The 20559-nt window shown below is 41.2% G+C and overlaps 1 protein-coding gene across 5 annotated transcripts in view; it reads left to right on the top strand.

The window, feature by feature from the left end:
• The window catches only part of OSBPL3 (oxysterol binding protein like 3), a 102131-nt gene that overhangs the window by 46341 nt on the left and 35231 nt on the right, over positions 1 to 20559 (top strand). For all 5 annotated transcript variants that reach the window (XM_077304608.1, XM_077304606.1, XM_077304605.1 and 2 more), the window contains exons 3-5: positions 18607 to 18723; positions 18876 to 18929; positions 19074 to 19187. In XM_077304608.1, coding sequence (XP_077160723.1) covers positions 18607 to 18723; positions 18876 to 18929; positions 19074 to 19187 — 285 coding nt within the window. The remainder of the gene's footprint in view (positions 1 to 18606; positions 18724 to 18875; positions 18930 to 19073; positions 19188 to 20559) is intronic.

Raw genomic sequence — 20559 nt, 5'->3', positions numbered from 1 at the left:
GTTGAAAGAACACTATTTAAACAGCTACAGGAGACAACTTGAACTAAGCAGACATCTTGCGTGTGCTCTGAAGCGTCAGCTTTTCCAGTACACAGGTTAGCATGTCTTCCTTTTTCCCCACAAGTATTTTTAGGAGTTCCGGAAATATAGGTGATGCAACCCGGGAGAGTGAAGAATTTCTGTGATTGAAATAAGGCAATCAACAGAGATTTTGTAATCTGTACACAAGAGTTGCCAAAGATACTTATGGTCCATAAGAAAGATGGCTGGACGTGAGAGAGCTCTGTCAAATGTGGGATTTTGTGTTGGTTTCAGTTTTGGAAGCCTGCTATTAGTAGATAGCTGCAATGCTGGAGCAAAATTAACCATTGTCTTCAGACTTGCTACTGACTTTAAAATAACTCAAAATCTAACCATTTTGAAAATTGACCTATGTCCCTCTCCCTCCTTCCCAGCACTGTATACCGTACATCAATCCCTTCACCCCCCACCCTTTCCATGAAATAAATAAAATTATATTTTAAAAAGTTACTATCCCTGAGTTCACTGTGATCTAAAAAAAAAATCTAACCATTTTTGTTTTTATTTTTTTAACCCAGGCATTTTTACAAGCATATGTATTATTAGGGATCTTGACAGTGAATTCTGAGCAGTTATACTAAGGTGACCAGATTTTAACATTGGTAAAGCGGGACACCATTGACTGGGGGGGTTCTTGATTAAAAATGTGGTCGATATGGAGCAATATGGACTCCGGGGAATGGACTCCGGGGAATGGTAGAGGACAGGAAGGCCTGGAGGATCATTGTCCATGGGGTCGCGATGGGTCGGACACGACTTCGCACATAACAACAACAACAATGGAGCAACAAAAAGTTTCATAGAACGCAAAAATAGTATTGTAATATATATTTTTAATTTCAACATAAGTACAATTTGCCAGGTACCCCCAGATGTCCCTCCAAAAGTGTGACAATCTGGTCACCTTAAGTTATACCCTTCTAAATGTTGGCAGAGTAATTGATACAGCAGTGGTGCACAACCTGATTACAGAGTAGATAATTTAGGAATTAATATACTTGGGAGGAAAGAGAAGAGACAGAGAGAGGTTCCTAACTGAGAGCCAGAGAAAGACTGAATGTGGCACTTCTGAGAAAAAGGAGGAAATTGCCTTAAGAGTAGCAATCTGGAGGCAGACAAGGAACGACACTTTAACAAGAAAGAAAGTGCTGTCCTCCCTGTTCTATCAAATTGTCTTCTTGCTGCCTCCTGCAGGGTCTTCTCTTTGTACATTGTCTATTCCAACATGGAGATCATTAACTTGAATGGACTGAGAAGTGTATACTGCCATTTAGGGCTGCACTATGAGTTGTAAAAAGAAAAGACTAATTTAACATTTTGAACTTTTTATTAAAGGATTGCAGTGGTATTAATAAACCAGCCTTGTGTTCTTGGTTTTCCAACAGCTTAATTTTTTAATACACAAATTCATCATTTATGAGCAAGTAAAAGACCACAGGTAATATTGCTGAAGATTGCTTTAAATGCTGAAGATTGCTTTAAAATTTCTGCAACATTCTTTCTGCTGCTGTAAATAAAAGCTGTTGTTCCGGGTTTGAACCGACGTGCTGTTAACTTACTTGGAAGTATGACTTACTGGATTATGGCCACGAGCATTTGAATCCCAGAAGCAGTTTCTTCTTTTGTTGTGTCCTGACTGCTAAAGAGCAGTCTGATTTGCTGCCGGGGTCGGAGGCCCATTGCAGCTCTTTGCCCAGTCAGTTTATCTCCCACATCTGACATCCACCCTAAGGACTCCTCACGGCAAGGAGATTGGGGATGGATGACCTGTTGTGCTCAGTGCCATCTGCACTGCTCTTGCCCCTGTCATGTGCACTGCAGAAGGCAGCAGGAGGCCAGTTGCGCGCTCCGTGCTGGCCCCATTACTCTTCCACCCCAGGCAAGAAAAGCACCCACTCTGCACTGGTCCAGCCACTCTTCCCCTCCCCTCCAGCCAAGAAAAGTGATGGGAGGCCGAGCACCTACTCTGCACCATTCTTACCATTCTTCCCCCCCTCCCCAAGCTAGGAGTGCTGACCTGCTACTCCCCGCCCCCCATCAGCCTCCTAGATGCCAGGAGAGTTGTGGGGGCACCAGGACCCCAGCCCTTTTTAAAAATACGATTCACTACTAGAGGGTGTGTGTATGTGTGTGTAACTTGTGACATTCTAGAAATAAAGAGCTGGAAAGGACCTGAAGGTTCATCTAGTCTAATGCAGGAAATTCACAGCTACCTCTTCCCCCAGTCCTCTCCCTACAATCATTGGTTATTTGTTTGGTAATAAGGCCTTCCTTCCTTCCATTTCCTAAATGACTCTTTTTTATTCCCCAAATCATTTGATAGCTGCTTATGGAGCCATCTTGGCTTCCTTAGGCTCCTTCCATCTTTTCTTCTTAAGGGAATAGTTTGTGATTGAGCCTTCAGTATTTCTGACCCATGACTGGCCATTTGGGAGGGGTAGGTTGTCATGAACATAAATGTTTAACGCATTTTTAAAAAAATTAAAAAAAATTAACTCCTACCCATTTAGGAAATCCTTCCAGGGTCATCAAGAAACCTCCGAGTTTCACAAAACCCTGGTTGAGAAAGCCTGGTCTAACTATTCTGTGCATTGTGTCTGTTGTGGAGGCAAGCAGGGAAGTGTGCTCTAAGGACACTGTTTAAAATAAATAAAATAAAAATTTGTCCCAGTTCAGCAAGATTTTTTTCTGCTGGGATTCATTTATAGAGTATCTTATGCAGAGTTACTCCAGCCCTAAACCCAACGCCTTCAATGGGTGTTAACTTAAGTAATTCTGCACAGGCTTCCAGAGTAATTCTCCTACACTGGCTGTGTGCAAACTTATCCTGGCCTTTGGCCCTTCCTGGCTCACTGAGCTTGCAGAATATTATCAGAATCTAATAATTAAACTTCTACCCTCCAGCCTTTTCCAGTTGTTGTGGTGATCCAAGTCATGTTATTAATGCAAGGCAACATTTATAACTGTCACCATACTTTGTACTTGAGGACCAGAGATTTTCTTGGCAAGTCACCTCCTGATCTGTAGTTTAGGAGTCTCTGGTTCCTAAATTAAAAATACTGTATCACTAGCAAATGTCTTGATGACAGTAGGGGACTGTGCCAAGCATGTCTCACTGCCAGCCTCCCTGCGAAGGAAGCCCCCGCAGTTGCTGGGAATGGGCAAGATGGCAGCGAGGGCCGTGCAGACGACAGCCCTCTGAGATGGGGCAGTGTTGGTATCGCTGGCAGCCTCGGGTTGTGCAGGTGCCAGTAGCAGTGATGAGGGCTACGGTGGTGGCCTGCTGCACTGCCAGCAGAGCTCCAAGTGTGGCGGCAAGCTGAGCTGGCATCCATGGTGCCGTGTGGCTCGGTTGTCCATCGGGGGGGGGGGGGATGGCCTGTAGGAGCATCTTGGGGCTCTTGGGGGTATGGGGTTGGAGAATGGTCCATCGAGTCTGGTCTGCCACCCGAGAGTAGGGGCGGGGCTGGACACCTCTTCAAAGGAACTTTCTATTTTTGGCACTTGCAAATATTCCCTGCAACTGACTATATTTCCTTTTTGATGAAAGTCTGGCACTGTTGTCTGCTGTGTTCAAGGAGCTGTCAGGCTAAGAGCTATTCTAGCTCATTGCTTCATTTTTTTTTTTTTGGACCTAAAATAAAATGTGCCATTACATGCTGTGAAGTGGGAAATTAGTGGCTTCTAGTTTATCCCTGGAGAGCCTAGGTATTTTACACAAGATCATAAAAAGTGATTTGCTGGTTGGTTTCAAAGATTCATGTAGTTTAGCATCTTGTCTCAAACAATGGTCAGCTACTTGGCCATAGTCAGCTACCCAGCCGTGTGTGCTGGAGAAAGCTTGTTACCTGATTTTGTTTCCAACATTTACTATTGGAGAAGGAAAGTTTCTTTTTAAGTATAATGGCATTGACAGACCTGTTCTCCGTTATATTGTGGAAAAGCCATCTAAACTTTTGGGCATCTTGTAACAATTATTCCAGTGCTTGATTTGTTCTTAGCATCTTTCTCATGCTAGCCCAATGCTGGACTGATTTCTGTGTTGCTGTCATATCAACATATGACATATTTTGCCTACTGCAACACATTCGTATGTTTCTCATTCATGGTTAGAAGGGAAATCTTAGAGGAGTTTTTGTGTTCCTTGGGCTTTTGCCTGCTGTTTCCTAGAACTTTGTAATACTACAATGTCAGGTGTTTTTTTAATATAAGATACAGCAATGTGCCCTTTGTACTCTGCTTGCTACCTTCCAGGGTCCTTGGTAGCTGACAATTTAGTAATTGCTCCAAGTTACATTTGGCATACTTCTACAACATCCACTTCAATTCAGGGCTTCCTGATAACAGTTGGGTAATGGGTAATGCAAGGGCAGAATGTTCCAGGAAGAATTGTAACAGAATGACCATCATTAAGGATCCCCATCACTAAAGTTTAGTATTTGGTGCATCCACCCTGTCATTGTTGTTCTGCGTTCACACATTTTTGGTTTCACACAAAAAAAGAAATTTGATCTAATGACAATGGGTTTGAATTCTAGTTGTTTTGATTGGCAAAGGGACTAACAGCCCAAGAAAGGTATCTTGGAAGAAGGGGCTGACTCTCCTCTCCCACTGCAGATACCCACTTTATCCACACACTATTTCCAGATGTCCAGTGACTCATGGGGATATGATGGGGAGCATAGCAAGCTACAGTGCAGGGAGGCCAGAATTTGAGTCTGAACATTTGGTTTTGCTCCCAATTGCAGAAGGAAGAATAGTTGCTTTTTCTTTTGGAAAAATGAACAGGTTTGTGCCAATATTATGGTTAAGGGAGCATACTGTCAGCATTCTCTGCTGTGGTGATATCTCCAAGGTTGTACTGAGTCCCGTCTCTGGAGAGGAATTGGCAGCTCCACCAGCTCTGTAGGAATCACTTGGATCAGATCCTTCAGTAGATGCCGTGTTCAGTGTTACCCTACCCCCTAGGCAGTGGATGAGCTGATGTGCACTGTCAGTGTTGCTGGCTGGGTCTGAGCATAATGGCTCCTGGAGTACTAGGCTTGTTCCTGGGCCATTTAAGCTTGTCAATCCATCCATGAAATTTCTTCTCTTTTGCTTCCTCTTCGCTTCTAGATACAAATCTGAACAGACAGAAAAGAAAGCAATCTTGTTCCGTCCCTGTGCATGATAACGCTAAGAAAGTCCTTTCCACATGAGATGCCATGGGGCAGTTTGTGAATATAAAAGCAGTGAATTGCTTTGTTATATGGTTTCATGCTGTTCACTAAAACCATGTTTATTATTATTATTTTATTTTATTACAATTATGTACCGCCCTCCCTTGTGGCTCAAAGCAGTTTATATAGAACACAGGAGAACATAAAGAGAAATACATTATAATTCAGAAGAACATCAACTGAGCAACAGTGGTTTAATAACAGTAATAACAGTGGTTTCATAACAATTCATAACTAATGGTTGCAATGTTGACATTAACTATGACCCCTGTTTAGTTTAGTTTAATAAGGCCATCCATACTAGATCTTATTCGCACTGCTGCAACTTGGCAATAGGTAGGCTTATAAGAAACTCACTTCTTATTAAGACTACTGTGAATAAGGCTCTTGCACTTCTGCTCTATAATCTTCTATATTGAGAATAACAATAGGGCCCCCTTTATTGGCAGATTTCGCAGTAATGTTGGTGTCATCCTTAAAGGACTGAATTAATTTTCCACCCCAAATACTAATATTCTGATATACTTTAGGGAGGTTAAGTTCTGCTAATGCTACATCTTTAAGTACTAATTTCTGAAAGTCATTGACTTCATGAAACTCCCCAGGAGGACTACAAGTAGAATGAGAGTGAAAAGGAGCTGTATGGGGCATGGCAGAATCTCTAAAGAAGGCTTTCAGTTTAACTAAACAAAAAAGTGTATAGAGTTCCACTCTAGTATTAAAGGAATCATAACGTGGAGTGGAAAGAAAAGAAAAATTAAATAATAATAAATAATTTTAAAAATCTCATTGCCGAGCTGATAAAGCCTCACTAAACTGTTTAGAGGGGAGATTAACTACTAGGCTTGTTTCCTTCCTTTTCTCTAGCCTTGGGTAACATTTTTATTCTGCTGCCTAAACTGCCTAGTAACTGGTTTTCTAAAAGAATTCTTCTCATCAGAGGATGATTCACCTAAAGAGTCTACATCACAGATACTAGACTGCTGATCTTGCCATGTAAATCTCTTTTTAGTAACTTTATTAGATCCTGATTTAGATAACCAGAAATAAACATTAGACTTTTCATAACATTTTGGGGGGCAGCACTGTTTGTTTGGTTCTTCTTCTTGGGGTGTTGTTGTCCTTTACACTTTTAAGCTTTAATCCATTCTCACTGTTGTGGTGGTAGGAGTTGCTCATTTTGGGGACTGTTGTTCTGCAACTTGCTCATCAATAACTGTTCATCAGATAAGAACTAGACATGTACACAAAAAAAATTTCTGTAGCAGCTGTAGTACATTGTGTATATAGTTATGGGGTATTTGTTTCTTCCCACTGCTGCACTCTCAACAGTTTTCACTTGGAGGGATGGAGTCGTAGATGAGATTATAAAACACTAATGTTCTGGGCACTGCTATTTTTAAAACAAAAGACAGATTCACCTTTGTAGTGTCCCACCTGAATATTTTTAGACATCTCTACATTTTGTCTCTGATGACTGATAATGCTCCATGTGACAGGCATGATGCTGGATTAGGCAAAGAGGTAGTAATGGACCACTCCCGTCTCATTTTAATTAGATATTCTTAGTTTAATTAAATGTCTCCCTAGTAGGAAGCCTGATGAAATATGAACTTTCAGAATCCACAAAGGCTCATAAATTGCAGTCTGTTTGTTCTCTTCTCCCACAGCAAATATTCAAAAAAGGCTAAGTTTAATGAGCAAGCTTCCCATGTCTGAAAATACATATGGACTGATCCTGCATCCTGATAAAATTTGTTTAACAATCTCTCATTTAAATGGATATATTCCACAATGGAACTCAAAATCAAAAGCTAGAAGGCATCTGATAACACTCTTTGGAAGTAGTATGAAAGATGTGGAGCTGATTGCCAGAGAGATGCTTAATGATAGTCCTTATCAGTTTCAAAGAGCTCTCTTCTTTTACATCAAAGAAATTATTTTAGAACATTGTCGTGTTTCCAAGTATATACAACCAGTTCTGAAGTAGAAACCCATCCTGTTCATGTAGCTAATATAAATGAGTTCCCACAGAGACTCAATAGACAATATGACTTCTCTATCCTTAATCGACAATGTGACTTCTCTGGACAAGCAGACAAAACCTTTGACAATTTGCAGGTTAAAAATTCAATTGAGGAGAACAACTTGTTCTCCACCTTCTCTCAGTTGAACCAACAGGAGATATTACATACACTTGAATCATTAAAACAAACTTCTGGATAGTAAGGGGAATCATTGCACTAGTCCCTTCCAGAAATCTGGCCTCGTCACAATGACAACTGTTGATTTTGCTGCTTGCCCAAGTAACCAGCACTGAACCAGATTAAAAGCATGTGGGGGTGTAGTATCCAGTACATTATCAACAACTCAGAACTGTGGAATGTATGGACAACCACTCCTGGTTGTGTTATGTAGCATGGAAAACTCGCAAAAAGATTGCCAGAAACAACATCTTATTTAAAATTCTTAATTGTTTTTACAGTGCGAATCCCATCGTATTATTTAAATTTTCTATTGCAAATGCTGCTCACAGTTCCGGCAGTGTTTTTTCAGCGAAGCTTCTGATGTTAGTTTTATAATGTCTTTTCTTTTGTGACGGCATTGAGGATGGCCTTTTTTTAATGCATAAATGTTAGCATGTTTTTAGTCTCCTCCCTTATTCTGCTCTCAGTCCCTCGTCCACCAATGGGAGATTGAGGTGCCTGCTGCTGATTTCTGCCTCCTCAGTGGCAGTGATCATATGAACATGCAATTTGATTCGGTCTCCCATTGCCCATCACATCATTAAAGATACTGGCTGCAGCTCCAGGCGAAGCTGCAATTGAAATGCTAATTGAGGACAAAACTAGTTGGGAAGGGAATGGCATTGCCTAGCAACGGAATTCCCTCCTCGAACGTTCCTGAGACTACAAAACTAGCTTCTCTGTAGAACTTTATCACACAAATAATTACTTGCAATGGCAGTGAACCTCTAATGAGTGACCATGGAGGGGAAGGGGGAGCGGCTGTTTGATAGTTTATCAGGGTGGCAAAGCGAATGTCAGAACCAGTTTGGTTCTGTCAAATGGTCGTGGTCTTAATGTGTATCTTTCCACCTTACCCCTAACTGTCCTTGAGTTTCACGGAGAGTTCCCAACTACCTGGATTGTTTACCCTTTGAGGCTTCCCGCATTAATTGAATCCCACAAGTGGGGGTTGGAGGTTATATACTGTGTAACTGCACTGAAATTTAAGTGCTGACAATGTTTATGTTTGAGTTAACTTGCTTGCTCTAGAATAAACCTCTCTTTTGCATCCAGTCAAAGACACTGTTTTCTTGGCAACGAAGAAACCTGACAGCAGAGGGATCTTCCCTGTGCTGCCTTGCATTGGCTCAGCAGCTGTCTGAAAGGCAAAAACCTGTGTGTCCCCAGGGAAATTTCTTGTTAGGTGTACATGTCCATGAACTACAATTCCCATGAGGCCCTGCTGTCGGCATGTGCCAGAGTGGTGGTCAGGTGTCATTACAGCACAATGGAGAAAGTTCCCCCTCCCAGAGTTACCATTGGGACTTTTTAAGGTGCATAATTTCTGGGGGGGGGGGGGTGACACAGTATCACAGCACATGCATAAATGGGAATGTTTTAAAGACATTTTTAAGGGGCGATTTTAAAAGGTTGGCAAACTGACTGTGTTGAAAACTGATACATGCATAATAGTTCCCAAACACCAGAGAACATTGAACTGAAGTAACTTGAAGGATTGACTGTAAAAATGGCTGATTTTTGTTACAGATATCCATAGAAATGTTGGAAGAATTGAAAGATCAAATTGACCATTCCAATTATTATCTAGGAATGTTGAGGGTGGGGGAATAAGCTTGTAGGATCAGGGTTTTAAAAAAAATAGGAGGCTATGATGTTATCTTCTTCCATGAGACTTGGCTACAGGAGAATAATGTTGCCAATATGCAGGGCTACAGAGTTTTTAACTTGCCAGCTGTTAAAGACTCTACTAAGGCCAGGGCAGTGGAGGTGGAGTAACTTTTATTTCATAGAATAATAGAGTTGGAAGGGACCTTCTGGGTCACCTAGTCCAATCCCCCGCACTGTGCAGGACAGTCACAACAATATCACTCATCCACTGTAATCTGCCACCCTCTTGAAACTTCACAGAATCAGCCTCTTTATCAGATGGCTATCCATCCTCTGTTTAAAAATTTCCAAAGATTGAGAACCTCCCGAAGAAGCCTGTTCCACTGAGAAACTGCTCTGTCAGGAATTTCTTCCAGATGTTTAGATGAAAATCCTTTGGAATTATTTCCTTTGACTCAGCTCCTGAGTCAGCTCCTGCTGTGCCACTTCCTCCTCCCTGCTCCAAGTACTGCTGCCTTTGGCAAGCACCAGCCTTTCAAAGCACAAAGGCCCACTCAGTAGAGGGCGGAGCTAGCAGTCAGCTCCTGTGGTGCTAATTCCTCTTCCTGCCAGCTTTTTCAATATTCAAAAAAAAGAAAATCGGAATGTTTCTCTAAACAGTGGCAACCAATTTCTCATAACGAGATCTCATTTTTCATTTTGTACTCAGGTACAGACTCCTGATTCCACCATCACTTTGCTGAAGAATGGTGCACATGCATTTTTATTGGTACCCCCTCCTCTTCTGCCTTTTCCAGTATGGAAAGCAGTGATTTATTCTCAGTGAATGCTTGGTACCCATGGGCTTTCTCATGGTGTTATCTGTACCAGAATATACAGTGCAAAATGAGAAGGTGCCCTCAAAGAATGTCAGATCTTTCCAGTTGGGAATTAAAAAGTGCGAAAGAAAAGAGAATAGCAAGTTGCTTGGTTTATTTTCTCTGTAAGCTGTGGGGAGGTCACTGCAACCGTTGTGACATTTGTATTCGTCATGGGGGAAAGCATTGGAGACTTATCGCCTGTATATCTAGCCTAGGAAACAGTCAGGAAAAACGACAAATCTTCTCTCCCACCCCAATTGCAATTTCTCCTGAGGAAAGCTGAATCCTCAGACATCCCTCTGGGTAATCACTTCTGAGAGAGGCACAATTACAAAGTAGGGAGTTAGGCTACATCACTTCCCTGTAAGGTAGGGCTGCCACCACATCTGAACTTATTCCTAGTCTCCAAGATTCCAGAGGTAGTTCTTGAACCTATCAAGGAATTACCCAAGGCATCTCAAACCATATCCAGGACAGAGACCTTGCCAAACTCAAGGATAGTATGACTAAGAAGACACTGGGAATTTACCATTATAGCACATTCAAGAAACAGAGAGATAGTTTATAAAAAGTATTTTGATATGTATTTCAAGGTGCACAAATGCACAATACTAGCAGTGAATAAAATAATGGTGTAGTATTTCTATCTAAATACTTATACTCACAAGCAATAGGTTACAAAGTTGAATTTCAAAGTCTAAGAGCATAAGCAGAGTTTCAAAGTTGGTCAAACCCAAGGGTATTCCACAGGACGTAAGTCCCACAAAATGAGGTTGGGGCAGCAAGAGTAAGACAATTGACATAAGTAAAGATGGATACTTTATGCAGCAATCCCATGTGGGGCCTCCAGACACAAGGCCAATCATATTCATATGCCAATTAAGAACTAGGCCAATGGCATCTTTGGTGTCAAGGTGGCAAATTAAGGGAACAAGTAATCAAAGCTTGAGCTAAAAAAGCTGACATCATTGTGATTTGCACCACCATGGTGTTAATTGGAGAAAGCTGGGAAGAGAACACCTTATCTTCAAATGTTCAACACAGGACTAGCTAACTAAGCTTCAAGGTCACAGATACAAGATTTCCCAAGGACAATTCATTCTTGGGCTTAATTGAAGACACTTACCGATCAGTTGGCAGACTGTTTACAGTTCAGGCCTGAACCAGAGTTTGAAAAAGCAACAGAACAAAGCAGCTTAGCTATTTTTTCCACTACAACCACCCCATCAGTTGCCTGTGCCTAGTCTGTCCATAAATTCAGTTTTGTTTCTTGTATGTCCTTTAAATTGTGTGTAGCTAAAACAGGCTAGGGGTGTCTCAGTTAAATGAACACTTAAATAATGTGAATTTGTTTCCACTGAGCAGTAATGCTACTTATCTAGGTTTCTAGTTATACAATAGTACATTGTTGATAAGTATGGAGAGGCCACCGTAGCTTGCTTTTGTGTGTGTGCCTTTGTGCGTGAGTGAATGATAACCTTACCTCTTGGAACTTGGTCTCGACTTATCAAGAGCAGGTTTGGAGGATCATGGGTATCACCTACATTTCAAAAGGTTAGATTTTCATATGCAACACTTTTAGCATGAGAGTTAATCCAAATGTTTTCTTTTATGTAAGTTATTATTATTTCTAATTATTTTTGTATTTATTAGATTTTTATATTGCCCCTCCCTCGTACGCTTAGTAGTTCAGGGTGAATAGGATTGCATGTTCTTTCATGAGGAGATATAAATGCCAAATACAATGTGCAATTTCAGAAGTGTCAAAAGAAAAAGAAGAGTTGATGAGAGAGGATGGTTTCTTGCTACCTTTTAAATTTTAGGATAGGTAAATTGAATGCCATGTTATTTGAGCTTGCTCACAAAACAAAATTTGAATTTTAAACAACAGTTAAAATACTAGAGTGTGAAGTTACAGATTCTTAAAAAAAATCCAACCCAAAATGCAACTTTTCCTTCTAAGTTATATATTTTAAATGATAGGGCCCTTCTCTGGCAATAAATAGTTCTAGGTGTGTCACAACAAACGGAACACAGATGTTTGGACTCATTTATAAAACACATATATAATTTATAAAGTGTATTCCTACACAGTCAAACAGATAACACCTTCTCTTTTGCTCACTTGCCAACAGCTGCTCCTGGGATGGGAATGCTTGTTATGTTATTTTAACTTATCACAGAAAACCCTCTTCAGAGAAGCCATCTGTCTCTCATGGAATCCTCATACATAGCTGATCTGGCCTACAAGCCAGAATTCTCTATCCCAGGTACTCTATAAGAAAATATTTATGTGATTTCATTTCATAAAATCCTTCCCAACATTAAATTACTATATTAAAAAGGAGGAGACAGGTGGCTGAGGGGATTTATCTTTAGCCTTAGAGTTTCAGAATCAATCTCTGTGACTTGCCAAAGCTGATATCCCTGTTTCGATGGTCTCATGAAATGTGCCTTCTTTCAAAACTGATTATTTTCAAACTAGCATTTCAAACTAGCATTGCAGGCTTGCTGCAGTTTAAATGCAGCAGGTGCAAGTGGCAGGGAGCTTTGGGGCGGGGCAGGAGGCAGGGCACTGGACCCGCAGAGAGCTCTCCCGGCTCAGCAGGCAGGTCAATGGGGCGAGGGGTGGCGGCGTCAGGCTCAGGGCTGTGGTGCGCGGGCGGGTGGTGTAGCAGAATGTGTGCAAGGCAGTGGAGTGGTGGCGGTTGGGTGGGGAGAGTCGCTGTGGGCGTGGGTTCACTGGGTCTCTGTTTAGCTCGTTGGGCAGGTCGTGGCAGGGAAGTTGGGGTTAGCATTGTGCGCGGCAGCTGCGGGCGGCTCAGGGACAGCTGGCAACTTAGTAGGATGCATAGAAGGTAGCGGAGTGGCTGCAGAGGCACGGGCAGCATCATAGCGGTGACGGATCTGCCTCTTCGCAGTGTAGCTGGGCGGCAGTGGCACAGCAACGTGCTTGCTACCGGGATGCTCCTGTGAGCGGGAAGAGTGGCGGCCCTGGGGCGGGCACCGTTGGTCAGGATTAGTGGTGGCGGCAAGCGTGTGGAGCACAGGTAATCCGTGTCGTCATCATGGGGGCCTCCTGAGCCGCTTTTCGGTGGTGCGGTAGGTGCTGGAGATTGGCGTTTGTAGTAGGTGAGCCTCACAATGTGGTTGCCTCGGCGTGCAGGCGTGTCTGTGTGGAGGGTCACTGAGTGGCGAGCAGGCAGGCATGGAGGGCGGGAGCTGTAGGGGTCGGGTCAATCAGGATGCATCCAGCTGATTGGCCCTATTCCAACTCAGACACCCTGGACTCGCTTCACCCCCAGGGCTGTTTCACAAATATTAAGAGGAACCATGGAGCAGATATGTTCCTGTATCTCAACTTGATTGAACAATAATTCCGGTCAAAATTTTGAGAGCAAATTTCTTACTTATAAAGAAAAAATATATGTGAAGTTCACTAAATATATACATGTGTAAACAACAGTTCAATATGGGATAGGTAATGTTTGGTAATGTTTTGAGGCAAAAATTTAATGACGTCACTTTAGAAGTGGTTTTCAGAGTTATACAGCATATAGGCTTCTGGACATATGCGAGTCAGCTATTGCTGATTCTCTGCTACTGATATCTGTGTGATTTATACTAATCCAGCTCAGGTTTATATTAGACTGAGGAATGCAAATTAGTCATAAATGGACAGTCTATCCACTCTGATTAGTCTGTAGTTAATCACTGATGAACTAGTGGTCTGTGACACAGCAAACCTTCATTGGCTGGAAAAGTCCTATTGTAGACAATAAAAGGCCGCTGTGAGCAAAGCCGCCTCACAGCAGTTTACACAGTAATAAAACCCCACAAGAATACATAAAAATATCATTAATAAAATATCATTAATTAAGAGAGCCAGCTTGGTGTAGTGGTTAGGAGTTCAGACTTTTAATCTGGCATGCCAGGTTCGATTCTGCACTCCCCCATATGCAGGCAGCTGGGTGACCTTGGACTTGCCATAGCACTGATAAAGCTGTTCTGACCGAGCAGTGATATCAGGGCTCTCTCAGCCTTCCCTCCCTCACAGGGTGCCTGTTGTGGGGAGAGGAAAGGGAAGGCGAATGTAAGTCGCTGCTAGGTTCATGGAACCTATAGGAAACCAAACTACCCATAAGTGTGCTGGAAAGGAGGACAGTGTATCTAGTCTTGTTGCACTTCCACTCAGTGTGCTACAAGAAACATCTGTTAGAACAGACAATGTGGCGGTGAAGCTTTATCTAAACAAGCAGGGCAGCTCAAAGTCATCAGTGCTACACAAGGAGTGGCTGCAATATTATACTAGGAGGAAAGGAACCTGAAGTTGCTCAGAGTACAGCACATCAGAGGAGTAGAAAACAAAAGAGCAGACTGACCGGGTTGCACCACCCTGTCAGAGGTAGAGTGGCATCTAAAGGGAAGTGTCTTTGCTGGATAACAGAAAGGATGGGCGAGCCAGAAGCAGACCTCTTCGCGTCTCAGGAAAACAAGCAAACAAAAAGGTTCATGTCCAGATATCATCATCTGAAGGCAAAGGCAATAGATGCATTGCTGACAGAATGTCCACATGTGCCTTCCCTCCACTGCCAGTGTTGCCAAAGGGTTCTAAAGAGGATGATACAACTCAGAACAACAGTGATCCTCATTGCACCATATTGGCTAAAAAGGCCATGGTTTTCTACTTGGATAAGGCTGTCGGTTTGAGAACTGATGCAGCTGCCAGTGTCTCCAGACCTCCTCGAACAAGGTCCAGTGTGGCATAAAGATCCAGACTGGTTGAAGTTAACCGCCTGGAGGTTGAGTGGCAAAACTGAAAACAGCAAGGATACAGTGCAGAGATAGTGAATATTATTCTGGCATCCCCAAAGAAGTCAACAGTTAGAATATATAACTATACCTGGAAGGTGTTCATTAGGTGGTATAGGAGGAAGAAAGTTAATTACATATTTCCACACATAAAAGGTATTGGAATCCCTACACAATAGCATTAAGCAGAAATTGACGGCAGCCACGTTACGAAGACAGGTGGCAGGTCTCTTGCCAGTAGTTTCAAAGGTTCAAGGAAAAACCTTGGCAAGGCACCAACATATAGTAAGATTTCTGAAAGGAGTATCAGCTTCCTTGGCACCTGTTAAACATCAGTTTCTGTCTTGGAACCTGAATACAGTATTGAAGGGACTGATTAAATCACCATTTGAACCCTCGAATAAAGCAGAATTAAAAGAGATCAGAATGAAGTTTTTGGTAGCGGTCACATCGGCAAGAAGAGTACCCAAACTAGCAGCCTTGTCAATATGCAAGGAATTATGCATAATACACGAGGAGAATGTAGTTCTTAAGTTAGATCCAGCTTTTCAACCGAAAGTCAGTTCTTCATTCCATAGGGAACAAGAAATTGTTTTACCAGCTTTCTCTAAACCTCCATAGAATGAGAGAGAAAAGGAATGGCACTCACTGGATGTGTGTAGGGCAATCAAAATGTTTATTAAAAAGACAGAAAACATTAGGAAGTCAGAGTCGCTGTTTATAGCCATAACACATCCAAACGAGGGAGCAAAACTATCTGCAGCAGCAGTGAGTAGATCCTTAAGAGACTGTATATGAGAGGCATATAAGTGTTAAAAGTTGAAAGCCCCAGATGGAATTATAGCACATTCACTCAGAAGTGCAGCTACAAATGTGACATTGACAAACAGAGCCTCAGTGGAAAAATTTGCAAAATGACAACATGGGCTTCTGTGTCAACATTCATCAGGCATCACAAGATCAACGGCTACAGCGCTTCCCAGGCAGCCTTTGGAAGAAGGGTTTTAGACCACATAATGCAAGATACAGAATGATGATCCCACCCAGATATTGGACACAGCTTGGGGAAGTCCCAGAAGGTGTCCTCACCCCCTAGAGGGAGAATGACCATTGGATACTTATTTGTGAAGAGTCTTTCTCCTCTAGGGGAAAAATAGGACATCACCCCTCCTGCATCATCATCTTATTTAAAACATTAATAGCAATAATGTTAACGATTGGGCCTGCCATTTGTTATACTAATGCTTTTCTGAGTTATATTTATTCATGTTGTGGTTCTTGTTGTTCTTATTATTCGAGTTATTAGTATTATAGTAAAAACTAGAGTCTGATGGAGTTGTCAAACTGATTTTTGGGCAATTCCCACCTGATGACGACAGGAAGAACTTTTTAAAGTCTTGCTTCTCTGACAGAACAGTAGAAATCTACCTGAAGATGTCCACTTTTTCCACCTAGAGGAGAAGGACCCTTCACAAGTATCTAATGGTCATTCTAAACAACCCAAGTGAATGAATAACAGAAAAAAAATGAAGTAATGAAACTTACTTTAAAATAACACTGACAATCAATGGTTGAAATGGATGAAGCCTATTTACCAGTTAGTTTTCTGTAAAAAAAAATTAATGAAAAAATTAAACCAAACAATTTGCAAATTAAAAAGGGAAAAAGGTGGAGTGAAAATTACCTTCCAAAGGCTGCCAAAAATTTCAATTGTGTATTCAATTGTTAGTACATGTATTGCAGTAAGTAAAGTAGTTGCCTGATGTGGGAGAGAATCTTACGTGATGAGAGGATGATGCAACAGTGTTGATGAAAGGCCACGCCAAACCTGTTGGGACCAGTTAGAGCTAGAGGGAAGGGGGGGGGGGAAAGAACTTCTGTCTGTGTATCTGTAAATGGACACTTTTCCATGTACAGTTAAGACAGGGGATCTCCAGCCACCACCTGGAGTATGGCCTTGTTGTTGCCAATGTAAGTTGCTTTGAAAATTACAAGAAAATAAGTATATGTTTTTTTTAAAAAATAAAGAATTTAAATAAACAATAAAGGTGTATTTTATTTTCAGTGATGAGTGATTGCAGTGGAATATATATATATATATATATATATATATATATATATATATATATATATATATATATATATATATGCTATATATATATATATATATGCTATATATATATATATATATATATGCTATATATATATATATATAATAAAAGAATGGTAATATTAATCAGAGTGAAAGTGGCTCATCCTTTAAAAGTTAGTTGTTTGGTTTCCGGCAGACTGGTAGCAAAGCTTCCCTGATTTTCCACACAGGCTCTCAAATCGTTCTGAGATTCTACCTACAGTATTCTATCCATTGGATCAGATAAACATAATTCCTATCTGGCCACTCATGTCACCTATCTAGAAATCCTAGCAACATGCCAGAAGGTTACAAATTTCCTTCCTTGGCAGCAGGTTTTTCCAAGGATGAGTAGAGACATGTTTGTGCAAGGGCCTGCAGTAGGCACAAAGTTTTCTAGAATCTAATCTTCTTCCATGCAGCTTCTAAAATAGCCTAAAAAGCACTTAGCAGATTCTGTGGATCACAGAATCATAGTATTGGAAGGGACCTCCAGGGTCATCTAATCCAACTCCCTGCACAATGCAGGGACTCACAACTACCAGTTTCATGTCCAAATGATCCCCCACCACCATCACCAAAAATCTCCAGAATCCAGCCTGGCCTGGAGGAAATTCACCTACCATTCCACAGTGGCGACCGGCAATCCCGTGTATGCAAGAAAGGGCACATCCCTTCCTGCCCACCCACTCACAATCTGCCTAAATTCATAAAAATCAGCATTTCTGCTTAAAAACTTCCAAAGAAGTAGAACCCACCACCTCCCGAGGAAGCCTGTTACACTGAGGAACCATTCTGTCAGGAACTTCTTCCCAATGTTAATCAAAAATTCTTTTGAATTAATTTCAACCTACTGGTTCTGGTCCAACCCTCTGGGGCAACAGAAAACAACTCTGTTCCATCTTATATGTGGCAGCCCTTCATGTATTTGAAGATGGTTTTCATATCACCTCTTAGTCGACTTCTCTCTAAGCTAAACAGACAACGCTCCCTCAACCCCTCCTCATATGACTTGGTCTCCAAAACCCTCACCATCTTAGTAGCCCTCCTCTGGACATGCTTCAGTTCCTCTATATCTTTTTTCAGTTGTTGTGCCCAAAGCTGAACACAGTATTCCAAGTGAGGTCTTACCAGAGCGGAATAAACTGATAATATCACCTCACATGATCTGGGCACTATCAATAAGGTTTACAGTTGACTTTCTGGTAGCCAGGACATAGCCTGCCTAAAGGTCCATGATTAATGATTTCATCAGAGCTTAAGGATTTTCATGGAGCTTTCTGTAACTTTAATAGACATATTGCATAAAACTTTGTAACTGAGAACATGTGTTTAATTTTTTGTACTTTGTTGATCGGACAATGAATCTTCAGTATTTATTGCTGTGAACACACTCTATTAATATTACAGTGAATGAGTTTCCATGTTCTTCTTTAATTAAAAAGTGTGATGTGCTGCTTTTCATTTAGACCAAGACTGGTCAAGCCATGTGGTCCAGTGGGGCTGTTTTCTTAAAGCTAGGTTATCTAGGTCAAAGATTGGGGCTGTTAACATGTCTATTAAAATATTCTATTTGAGGTCTGACCTCTTGTACTTAAAAGGGAATAAAATTGCCAACTGCATATTTGGACCTTGTTTCTAAACAGGACAGCTGGGAGATTGTAGAAGGACTACGGGGAGTTATGAATTATACCCAGGAACCACAGAAACAGGAAGGCTACCTGCTGAAAAAAAGGAAATGGCCTCTGAAAGGTTGGCACAAGGTCAGGAACAAGCATTCATCACCCATGTTTATTGTCCTTTTAAACTGATTCACTTGGTCCGGTGATTATTTGAGAGAACATCACAGCTCTCATTTGAAATAGACTGTAGCATTTTATGCTCTCTAACTAAAATAATTGTCTGTATATTACAGAGATGCTTCTATCTGGACAAAGGAATTTTGAAATATGCAAAAAATCCAGCCGACGTAAGTACCATTAAGGCATGTTGTTTCAATGTTCTCATGTGATTACTTCAAAAGACAAACAGAGATGATCCTAAATCATAAAGTCTTCTGCAGTCCTGCCATTCCCTTAACTAGAAATAACTGGTTTTAAATGTCTCTTGGCAGATTGAGCGAGGGAAGCTGCATGGTTGTATAGATGTTGGGCTTTCAGTGATGTCTGTGAAGAAATCAACAAAATGTATAGATTTGGATACAGAAGAACACATTTATCATTTAAAGGTGATATATTCAAGTAATCATGTATATCCAGCAACTGCAAAAGATGACGTGCATTCTAGATAGCTGTTATGTATCCGCTACAAATCCTGCAGAATCCACTGTGTTTGCTTGGAATGCTCTTTATCCTCTACTTTACTGGCAGTTTCTGTTCTTTGTTGTGTTAACAGAAAATCACACCTATATATTTCTTGAATTCCTTGTGTGGAAATTTTACTGGTGGCCAATTTATATTATTGAGTATTCATGCATAAGGAAAAAGTTGGAGTAGAATTAGTTAAACCTAGTTTTTTATTCTACTATTATGTTTACTATTTCATATAGCGAATATTAATGCCTGCAGCTGGTGAATAGATAGTAATGTGTGTAGTGTACCAAAAACCCGAGGGTACAGAAGATCTGCTTTTAATTTTCAAAGGTGTTAGTATACGAAGTGACAGAATGAAAGAGAAATATTTTGCTCCCCAGCCATGCAGGTCTAGGTAAGACAAATCCAGCTTCCATTCCTGATGCTCCAGTTCTCTTGTGGTCTTCAAGTCTGTTTTCATGAGTTGTATTCTAATGTCATAGCAAGCTGCAGCTAAATTCCAATTTGGCATGGGCACAGTTTGTTATAGTGTTGATATGTGTCCCTTGTTACTGCTACTTCCTGCCCTCCATCTTGCTTGGAACGGAATGCAATCATGCTCTGGTTGCTGTCTGGCTGAAATGGTAATGTAAATGTGGATTAAATTGTTTAGAATCCAGTTCACTAAAGTGCCTGCATTCAGGCATGTATAGTTGGAGCTATCATGCAAAAAGGTGTTTATTCAAACTCCAAGCATTAAAGGAGGAGAGAAGTGGGATGGGGGATGGGGCATGCATGAAAACATGAGTTGTGTTTGTACTCCTTCTGAGTTTAGTTGCAGATTGCCTTGATGTCTGAATGCAGTACACAATCCAAATTTGGTTTTAAGCCTTCTGTACGAGATTTTGTTGGTAGTAAGAAAAAGGTTTTGACATAGCAATGTTTTAGAATAGAATTAAAGCATTTCCTTTAGTGCCACATCTATCTGTGATGGCAGACAAAGCTATACTGCATCCCTGGAAGGGGTTACAGATGAGTTTTCTGCATTCAACTCAATGGAACAATGTGGTTCTTAGGCCATCTCAAAAGTGGCTGGTGGTTGCATGCTGCTTCTGCAAAGAGCCAAGTCTCTGGTTGGAAGTGTCAGAATATGAGCTAATCAGGCTTTTGTTTATATAATACAACTTGCTAAGACCTGCAAATGGCTGTGTGAAACATCTTAGAGAGCAGGCTGTGGTCTCATCTTTTCTTCTCCATGACCCTTTATCTACATCTTCATTCTGTGGATGGTCTCTTGCCTGGGCAAGA

Source organism: Paroedura picta, chromosome 11, assembly GCF_049243985.1.
Source record: "Paroedura picta isolate Pp20150507F chromosome 11, Ppicta_v3.0, whole genome shotgun sequence".
Classification (NCBI taxonomy): Eukaryota; Metazoa; Chordata; class Lepidosauria; order Squamata; family Gekkonidae; genus Paroedura; species Paroedura picta.
This window is presented reverse-complemented; position numbering and strand designations above follow the sequence as displayed.